Raw genomic sequence first — 11,174 nt, 5'->3', positions numbered from 1 at the left:
AGGTGACCTACTGCCAAGAAGAATTTGAATTTTTTTTTTTGTCATTTTAATTTTACTAGGTCTCAGGATAAAAGAAAAGAACATTAAGAATAAGCCATTAAGTCACTTATCCAAACAGTCCTAAAGGAGCTTACTGCTAAAGTGAACTAAGTGAACTGCATTTCAGCATTTCTCTATCTGCTATAATGAATGATACATGAAACACTTTAGTTAGCACCAGAATGATGAGCTGACACTGGGACTTTTCTTGGCTTCACTGGCAAATGACCAAAGGAAAAAGAAATATTAGGAGTTTTGTTTCCCCAGACTTCACCATAATTGCTAATAATCACATACATACTTTTACTTGGGTGAATCAAGGTTCTTTCCCCATTTCTTAACAATGAAGGAAGTACTGCATTGTGTTCACCTTGTAACCAACGTGAGACTTACAAACACGAAATTAAACTCCATATAACAAACATGAAATCTCCATACAACAAAATCCCCACTTTGTGAATATTACTAACAGAGACTATTGTATATAAAAGTAGAGAGGAATTTTTAGGAAAAAGTTTAGATTAAACTCTCATAATAGTTTTGTTGCATGCACTCTTGATCCACCTCATAACTGATAATTTCTCAAAAAGGAAAGAAAAAAGTATTGGAATAATAAAACCTTATTGGAAAATTAAGCCGAGATCCAAAGGAGTATGGCAGTTACAAAATTACAACACAAAGATCACATGCTCCAAGATCAGAAGTCAGCCCTAGTGCACACCTCATGACCACAAATTATATGGTAATTGATAATATTGACCTTGGATGAAGCACAAGTAATTCAGGACAGAATGTTTGACTTGTTCTTCCTCTTAGATTTGAATGGGTACAGTACAGCAGACCAGATGCCCTGATTCACATGTTTTATTTCCTTTTCCCCCTCCCATCATTTTTGTTCCAATAACGATATAGTAAGTTAAAGTTCATAAGAACAACTGCAAAAGTGTAATTGATTAACCAAGGATGCGAACAACTATGGTGACTTTGAGAAATGAACTTTTTAAAATTCGTTAGATAATAAACAAATGCTACTAGAAGTGCTAAAAAAAAACCTTTGTAAATTGTTAGGGAGAGTTTCACTTGTTGGGAACTTAATGAAATTCTAGCTCAGGAATTGTTCCCACCCCAAACACATATCCCAGTATTTTAAAAGAAAACCATCAAAGGAGGGGAAAAAAAAAAAAAAAACCAACTATTTTTCATCTGAAGTTTTCAGCACTTTTCAGTCAACCAAGAACTCTGGGTAAAATCTTGCTTTAAGAAGGAGTAACAGATTACAGACACAAATAGAACAACAGTTTGTGTAGTTATAATAACTGAAATTAAAGAGTAAAAAACAGAATGCAGAAGATGTTCTGCATAAATTAGTCACACCTTAAAGAATAAAGGACATAACGAAAAAATTCATACCTTAAGAGATGTAAGGCCATTAAATGTTTTGGATGTATCTGTACCAAAGTTCTACACTGAAGTTATACTTCTGTCACTAGACAAAATTATAAAAAGCTAACCATATTTCAGTAAAGTTATCACAAATGAGAAAATCTCTGCCAAACAAGGATGTTTCTCATAAGGTGAGACCTAACACCAAAGAAAATTATCCGGAATTGGAAGCAAATAAACACAAGTCTTATTATGCAAATATTTTTACAGGAGTAAAAATGACAGAGCCAGAACTGTTCTAGTTTAGAACTGCTCTAGTTTGAGGACTATGAAGCACATTGCCAATCTTGGCTGGACTGTCCTACCACACCCACCATATAGTCCAGTTTTGGCTCCTTCCGACTTCCATCTGTTCGGGCTGATGAAAGATGGACCATATTTTCCTAGCAACGATGCTGTCACAGCAGCTGTGAAACAGTGGGTCACCTCCACTGGTGCAGATCTTCATTAGAGTGGCATGCAGGCTCTTGTTCATTGCTGGCAAAAATGCATAATTGTGGTGGCTATGTTGGAAAAGAGTGTTTTGTAGCTGAGAATTAGTTCTGTCAAGTACTGTTGTTTTGCTCTTTGTACTTGCTGTAGTTGTCATGGCAACAAGTAGGAGGCATTATTTTCAGAGTGACCTATATACTTAAAGAAACCTTTCCAATTACTCTGAACATTAATAAGGACAGATGTTTCATCAACATTTTTCCCTACTATTGTCTTAGGTTACCTTAAAGTGTCCTAATCTAATGACTTCTAACCTATACTGATTGGAATAAATATCAATCATTCCATGACTGTCCTTGAAGACACTACTAGCCAACACATAAGGAGATGCTGAATACTAGCTACTTCATCAAAACCATAGAATATCTGAGAAAACACTGTAATCCAGAGAGCCACTTAAGATGGTAAGCAAAGCTTAGAAAAAGTACAAGTCCATTTATTCTAGAATCTAGTATAATGTCAAGAACACCACAGAAGAAATATTGCCAAAAACAAAATTAGAGTGAATGGGGACTTAATTTTAAACAGAAAGCAATCCTTTTTTTCACCCCAAACTGTAATGCAGGTTTCACTGTGTTGTTTTAACTGGGAAGGTAAGAGCAGGTAGGAGGAAATCCTTTAACTGCCTACCTCTTAATGCTCTGTTTTTTTGAATTTCAGTTTGTCCAGCTTTTTATTAAGCACTAACCAGACAATGACAATTCTTTGTCAGTGATAAACATCAGCATTAGATATTTGCCTTTCTTCAGCAAAAGTAGCGTTCAAGTCACCATCAGTCAGATAACTAGAATATTTTTTTGCAGGAAAAAAAAGTTGAAGTCCTTCCTGTACCTTATCCAGAAGGTCTGGTATGTATTTCATTATGTTCAAAAGAACCAGCATCTCTTTGGTGTAATATATGTTACTACAGATTGAGCATGGATACTGCAATCATCCAATCACCTTTATAAAAGTTCATAGTGGTTTATAGGCACCATCATTGTTTCAATTAAAACACATTTTAGAAAATACCAATTCTAAGAGTAGAATCAACAATGCTGTACAATCTACTGCAGTCCCTGGTAAATGATGCTCATGACTGAATCTGTCTTCATCTTCCAGCCACTACATCTTACTTTTTTTTCAGCCAGACTAAAGAGCCCATTATCAAAGCTTTGTTCTCTACACGTGTACTGGTAGACCCTGATCAACTCAGCCCTTAACCTCACTTATGAGGAAGTGCAAAGATGAAGCTTGTTAAATTTTTCAATATACAACATATTTTCTACTCTTGTAATTAGTGCCATTGCTTTCTCTGAACTTTCCCTAATTTACCCATATTAATTAATGAACTATAGACCTCAAAACGGACACAGTATTCAACTACAGATAAATGCATGCCAAATTAAGAAAGATATGCCTACTCAAAAAAGTTCTATTTATTCCACTAAACTTCACAAAAGCTGAGACAGAACTCACCTGTGAAGTCATATCTGTTGATCACCATATCCCTCAGAGAAATATAGCAGTCAGTATTTCCTATTACCTGAGGTCATATTAAAGCTGATACTTATCTAGAATAAAAATATAACTCAGATTGTTACAAGAATCCCTTCACAGAAATGCAACTTTTTCCACAAATATGTACTACTACTTATTTTTTCCTTTACATTTCATCCCACCGAAACATACAGCTTTGCTCCAGCCTCTGCCTTGCTTAACAATCCTTCAACCATTCAATTCTCAAACCACCAGTAGCTATTACATGCATAGTGTCAAAGGGCTGAGAAAGGATGCCATCAAGAGTCCAAGAAATATACCTTCCCTTCTTTCTCACCTAGAAATTTGCACTCTTTAATAAGAGTACAGTTGGTTGATCACACAAGATTTCCACTTCTAAACCAAAATACCATGGAGTACTACCGAGTATAATCTCCAAGGAATCAGAGTATTTCATTAACACTTTCAGCTTTATCAACCACTATTACTAATTTCATCAAAAATACATCAAGCTAGTTTGAAGAGGCCTGGTTTTTCTGTAACTTGTATTGATTGGCACTAATTACATAAAATTTCTTTAATTCATTATTAATTAGGTCCCTTATTATTTTGCCCAGAAGTAATGTCAAACTGACAGACATGTAATTATCCAGGTCATGCCTTTTACTCTCTATGAATGCTGGCACATTAGCCATCTTTCATTCTCTTCCTCCAGTGTTACAAACTTACAAAATACAATTTTAATGATCTAGGAAGTTCACTGGACAGCTCCATGAAAACTAACTATCTGGGCACACCAATTTAAAAACATCTAAATTTAGCAGCTATTAATTACCTATTGTGATGTAATCGTTATGTTGACTTCCTGTTACATAGTTACATAATAAACAGATATATCTTTTAATTTTTATATCTTATAACATCACTCAATTTTATCGTATCCTTCTCACGTTAGATCAACACATCTGTTAAGATGTTGTTTCTAAAATATTTATGTGCTTATTAGCCTTGACTATACTCACTATTGGTCTTGTTTCACCTTTGTTTTCTTCATTTTCTTTCAGCTTTTCACGATATACATGCTTAGATTTATAGTTATCCTCTGAATATGGGATTAGTTCCTAACAGTAGAACTCCCTCAGTGTGACTCCAGGCCAACAAGTTTCCTTAGAGAACTCCCAATATATTTTTTTAAATCAACTTTTTTTTTTCTTTTTTAAATCTGACCAAGAACTCTCAGAATCAGTTCATCATTTGTACAAACATCTGTGGTATAACTTTTAAAATATCTGATCTACTTTTGCCAACCATTCAGGATTTTGTAGATCTCTATCATAACCCTAAACATGCTAAAAAGCGTTCCAGGCTATTTACTCCATCCTTCCTCCTATGCAAACTTTTCGTGTCTTTGTCTCATTTGCCCTTTGCTAAAATTTCTCCTATTATAATACTTTAAAAAAATATACTATTTTTAATAGGAGGATCACAACTATATAGAAAAATACAAAGCATAGGAAAAATTTTAGTTTAGAACCAACTTGAACTCCCACCCTTGAGTCTCAGAATCCATTACTGAATCTGAAAATACCAGATTTCATCACGCTCAAGTCATAGGTACCAATTTGAAGTATTCTGTACCTTCAGAGACACACCTGTGTCTCTATGTAGAAGAAACAAGAATTTTAATAAGCTCAAGGAAGTTTATAAATCAATCAATATATCAATATTATAGGTAAAAATATTCTAAGTGTAGACAGGCAATAGCATCTTTCCTGATCCTCAAGCTAGTGCTTCCAGCTTGCCTTGATTACACAGAGAGAATGGCATTCAATTATCTTGAAAATTAAAATTCAAAGCAACTCCCTTATTTGAGGTTCTGCTAATCTTTGATACTCCAACTTGTTTACAAATGCATTTTTAGCATCCAAAACATTTCAGATTTCCTTTCAGCAGCTGATGCATGAGAACCAGGTTTCATAATGTCTAAAGCTGAAAAACTTCAAAGAGGGCTGCACAGTGTAAAGACTGAGGTACTTCCCAAAGTCTAAGTAGGTACTACATCACAGTTCCACCTAGAGCAGCAGGAGAAGATGCATCTTGCTGAAGGTTAGAAAAAAAGATTACAAGTCCTTCCTGGAAGGAAAAAAATGCTTTACTTCCAAGTTTTCTTTGAAAGAGACTCTTTCCTACAAATCAAAGTTTAGAAGAATATGTATGATCATTAAAATTACGTAAATTTTATTCTTATATTCTTAGCTACATCTTCTGAAAGAAACTATTCTGTCTCAAGCAAACATAGTTACACAGGCCTCTAAGTTATTTTCTCCCCCTTCTCCAATAGAGAAAATAAATTTCAAAAGACAGTGACTAATGCTTAGATAAAGTTAGTACAAATGGAAATTACTTGATGTTAAGATAAAAACAGTATGTGAAGGTTAATAAAGATTATGCAATATTTTGCCAAGTTGCTATGCCATGAGGTCTCAAATTTCCCATTAGATTTTTCATCTAAATGTGTAATTATTACAAGAATACAGAGATTTCATTCTGATCATTAACTGCTGTAGTGTACAAAGTTTTAGATTTCTTGATCTGGACAAGCTTAAAAGAAAATCTAGACAAATCACTGCTTTCTTAGATAATTTCAATGTATGCTTTAGACCTACTGATAGTTTCAAAAAGAACAGGCATTTATACTAGTATCCAGTTGCCAGTGGCAATAAAAACGTAGGCACAGCAAGATGACAGGAGGATTTCCTAAAGCAAGGTATAGTATCAGCAGGATAAGTGCAGTTATACATATTCTCAAAGCATTCACATGAAGCTAAGGCATTGGGGAAAGTTTATAAGTAATGTTCCCAGCGTTCCATCAGTTTCCATTCTGCAGAAATTGCATTTTTGGTTCCTCTTACATAATTTGTTCTTCCATATGACAGTGTTTGGTTTGTCATCTCAATTTTTGACACCGGAATGCTAAGTATTTCAGATGGCAAAATGAGTATCAAGTCATTGGATGGAATGCAGACCTGGAGTAATCAAGAACGACTGCAGAACTTTTAGATGCAGAAAAATAAAGTTCCTGTTACTGTCAGTTAAGTGCACCATATCTGAGCACCGTGAGCTGTTCTCAGCATGGCAAAAAAAGTCAGTCAGCACATTCAACTTGCAACTTCACATTGCAATCACTCAATAGAAAATTTGGAGATTTGTGATCTAGGAAGTCTGGAACAAAAGTTGTCACTACCTGGATGTGCATGTTCTTCCATGCATCTTGTTGCACCAGCTGCTAAATGCTGAACAACGCTTGACAAAAAGAAAAGTATGTGAAAGTATCATCATCCAAATCAATGAAATTTACAGCAAGGATACAGATTATGTTTTTGATTATACTTTTCTTGTTGTGATACATTGCTTCTGATGAAACTGCTATTCTTCCCTAATTACACAAGTCCTGATGGGTGTCTGATGAGGCATGATAATTTACACCATAATATTCATGACAAGTTGAATACAAGGTCATTTCTACCCCAATCAATCCATTCCACTAGCAAGGCTGAATTGACAGATGCAATTTCCAACAATCCTTGGCTTCAGGTTTAGAGAACATACTCAGAGGCCACCACAAAAATTTAATTACTCTTAAAGTCTTTGCAGATCAATAGCAGAGAACATACCAAAGAATGCCAACAATGCAGCTATTACAGAACTAAACATTTCTATTGCTATTACTTTATGCTGTATTTTATTTAAAATTTGCACAGGAGGTATAGGGATGCTGTCTGCTAATTTGGAGAAGCATGTTACAAGAGCAAACTCCAGAGTACAGTCAGATGCTCTATGATTCAAAGAAACTTTAAAAAGATGCACTTGCACATTGAAGTCAGTCAGATAAAATAGTGCTTTATACTTTTTACAAACTAACCAGACTCAGTCTGTAAACCAATTTTTAGTTGCTTTTTTAATTAGAGGATGGAGAATACTCCCTATTTTCATAGTATCTGAGCATATGTTATGGTTCGTACTATGGTAACTGGAACAAGAGTCTATAATTCCAACCTTGGAAGAAGTTATCTATGAAAACAGAACAGTGACTGATAGAATTCAGGTCTGTATGTTTTACTCCATATTGCTTTCTAATCAGAATTTTTGTCTAAGAAACAATGCTGCTTTTATACTTCAGTGTTTTATTTTACAGTCATAAATCCATTTCCACACACATCCACTTATGGCAACAATAATTTCTGCTTTTTCTCACTTTTTTTCACGCTGATTAAAGTTGGTCTTTTCACAGATAAGTGGATGGTAGGACCTGAAGTGCAAGAGACTTCATATAAACAGTCACACACAACTAGATATGTAAACCTAGCTGCCAGGAAATATGTAGTGAAGTCTGGAGTTTTCCTATGACAATTGTCAGTGCAAAGTACAAAACTTCTCTGCTTCACCAGTAGAAATCAATAGCTCTACATGAAACAAGTACTTTAGGGAGAACAAGAACAGAATTCCATAGCTGAGACCAGTGGGAAGGGATTTGTCAGAGTCCTCCTCAGCAGATGCTGTGCCAACTTAAACATTGTTAATTTATTATGAACAACAGCGACCCAAGTAGATAAATTATTCATAAGAAAAATCAAAGGTGCAAGGAAGATGACCACATACAACAATGTATCTTTTTGCAGAGATGATAGCACATAAGTGAATTTCATCAGTCCTGTACAGCAATATATACTTACAAATTATTACCTCTTTAGCCTACATCATTACAAAGAATGAAGGTCAGTCTGATGATCACTGAAATGAGCAGCAATGGAAGTGACAAAGAAGAAATGGAAAGAAATAGACAGGAAGATTAAGCTCTATCAGGTGGAATATATATTAAAAAAAGGTGCATATGCATATAAGCAACTGCAGTGATAGCCTCTAAATATAACTTCTACAGACAGAATAGTTTACACCTACCCTTAAGACTGATTGCAGTAGTTCAACTTCATCTACAAATTGACACAAGTGAGTTTAGTAGCAACAGATGCGTATGATTTGATTCAACTTGACACCATTACCTCAATTTAATTAAAGTAATATAAGGAGCAACTTTAGTAGAATCTGTGCCACTGAACTTCAACCAAGCAGCAACAACTGCCTGGGACCACTTCTCATTACTAGAGTTAAAAAAAAAAAAAGTCACCTAACAGCAAGAGATTAAAGCTCTCTCTGAAGCAGAGGCCAAAGTTCCCATCCTTCTCTGGGCATATATCTTGACTGAAAGTCAGTCTGGAATGCTATAGAAATGAAATCAAGCAAGAAGCAGCAGTGCAGGGCAATGAAGTTAGTGAAGGATCTGGAGCACAAGCCTTGTGAGGAGTGACTGAGGAGCTGGGATTCTTTGGTCTGGAGGAGGCTCAGGGTTGACCTTATTGCTCTGTACAACTACCTGAAGGGAGGTTGTGGTGAGGTGGGAGTCAGCTTCTTCTCCTGCACAACTAGAGATAATACTAGATGGAATGGCCTCAAGTTGCACCAGGGGAGATTCAGGTTGGATGTTAGGAAATTATTCTTCTCTGAGAAGAAGTGAAGTCACCGTGGTGAAATCACCATCCTGGAGGTGTTCAAGTAATGTTTAGATGTTCTACAGAGTGACATGGTTTAGTGGATTATATTCCATGGTTCTAAGATGATGTCCTTCAATCAGCCTAATATAGCCTCAGTGGCATTACACAACCTGACAACTAAGAGCCTCCACCTAACAAAATAATGGAGCAAAAGATGCTATCTGAAATGGAGCAATAACTCTACTTTCTTGAATCAGACAAGACCAATTCCTGAAGTAGCTTCAAACGTGTGAAATCCAAGCAAAATCAGTTATTTATATTCTAATCTTCTCATATGGAAGAGAATTGCTTATGTCCTCACCCTTCAGCTCATGCTGATCACCATTTTAATGTCCTTCCAATAAAGGAAGGACAGCTGCTTAATTCAAAGACCACAGTCTTGCTTCTGAGATACACATCTGTAAATGCTACAGTGCTGAATGTTCTATTTTTCTATCGCTTTTATTTTTGAACCTAGCTAGATTCAAAGCCATGAGCAAATTAACAGTATCAACACCAAAAAACAATATTCCAGGGTAATCTACTGCCCAGTCATTTAAATTCAATTCAGTGTTCAAAAGAATACAAGTCCACTTGTCACAAACCATCTTTACTGTAGTCTAATGCCACCATGCCACCTTCAAGTCCACAAGAAGTCTGCCAAACAAGACACTTGTGCCAAAAAACAAAAGTAAGTACTATATAGATAATATACCAATACTTGTAAAGGTAGGTTTTAAAGATGTGCAGACTGGACTTTCCATAGTTAAGATAAACACAAATGCTTGTCTTGAGCTTTTAAATATACTGTTTATTTATAGTTAAGCGTTAACATCTTAACAGATATGTGCAAGCACGCAGGTAATCATTCAGTGATGTTTCTGTTTAAACTGAAGTCCACAGTAGCCACATGTTCCAGTCTTTGTGTCTTTGTCCTGCAAAAATATAAAGACACAGAAGCTGCTAGTTTCACTTCACAGAACTTTCTGCAGATATCAGCATTCAAGATTTAAACTACAGATGTTGCAGAATTTGTCTGTTAACACAAAGATCTCAAAAGTAACAAAAGCTAAAGAATTCCTCAAGAAGAGTGTAATGCAGGTCAAAAGGAGTAAGTCAACAGATCAGCACTGTGCTACAGACATTAACTTCCTAAGACTAATAAAAACAAGCTTTCAAGTTTGAATTAGGATATTAGAACATCTGCTTTGAAGAATGTAAAATGGATCATTATAAAATGCTGTTTGTTCAAAATATAAATGTCTGTGTTTGTAGTTGAGAGTTGCAACAGCACTGCTGCTAAAGGACACTAGCATCTCTCACTAACTTCTTGAGTATTAAAGTAAACACCAAAGTTTAGATGAGCAAGCAAAGACAGTCATCCACTGCAACAGTTTGCCTGAGAACAAAACCTAATCAGCTAGAACTCGACTGAGTTCATCAGTAGTCTTCAATGTTATTACTCTCCAGAAAGACACTTGTATCACTACTGTCAAGGAAAATAGAAAGATATAAGTCTTATTTCTTCACTGATTCTCTATGATGGAATCTTTCAATCTTCAGAACTACCAGGATTCCCATGAACTGAAAATACATTTCATTTAGTCCTTGAACTTGCAAGATTCAATATAAATGGCATGATCCAAAATATACAGCATTTAAACACCTAGACTAAGCGCCTCAAAACAGAGCAAGTGTTTCTGATTACAAGGCACTGCTTGTTCATAGTACTTTGTAGTTAACTTCTTTTTTCAGAAAAGAAACAAAACAAACTTTCTAACAAATCAACATCACAAGAAAAATTTCTAGTAACTTCAAGTGGAAACTCTCTAACTTTTCTGGGTAGAAACCTTAATTTTACATCAGGCACTAAATAAAATGAGCTGCTCAGTAGTTATTCTTTTACTTTGTTCAATTAATATGCTAAAAGATCATCTTACAGATAAGAATTCACAAGTAAAGCAGGCTATATGAAGAATAGCAGTATTACCAAGTTGATGTACACTTTAGGATGTCCCAAAGCTCCACCACCACCATCACACGATATAATTCTGCTTTCAACCTCACTCACAGGCTGCTCTGCTATTAAATCAATTGCAAAGTTCTTATTCACCTGCAAGAGGGGAAGGAGAA

The 11,174-nt window shown here is 35.4% G+C and overlaps 1 protein-coding gene across 1 annotated transcript in view; it reads right to left on the bottom strand.

Moving 5' to 3' along the window:
- Positions 1–9,831: 9,831 nt before the first annotated feature.
- The window catches only part of NDUFS6 (NADH:ubiquinone oxidoreductase subunit S6), a 6,485-nt gene continuing 5,142 nt past the window's right edge, over positions 9,832–11,174 (bottom strand). The window contains exons 3-4 of the mRNA XM_010708612.3: positions 11,032–11,154; positions 9,832–9,976 (exon numbers count right to left, since the gene is read on the bottom strand). Coding sequence (XP_010706914.1) covers positions 9,911–9,976; positions 11,032–11,154 — 189 coding nt within the window. The 3' untranslated portion in view covers positions 9,832–9,910. The remainder of the gene's footprint in view (positions 9,977–11,031; positions 11,155–11,174) is intronic.

This window comes from Meleagris gallopavo, chromosome 3, assembly GCF_000146605.3.
Source record: "Meleagris gallopavo isolate NT-WF06-2002-E0010 breed Aviagen turkey brand Nicholas breeding stock chromosome 3, Turkey_5.1, whole genome shotgun sequence".
NCBI lineage: Eukaryota > Metazoa > Chordata > Aves > Galliformes > Phasianidae > Meleagris > Meleagris gallopavo.
This window is presented reverse-complemented; position numbering and strand designations above follow the sequence as displayed.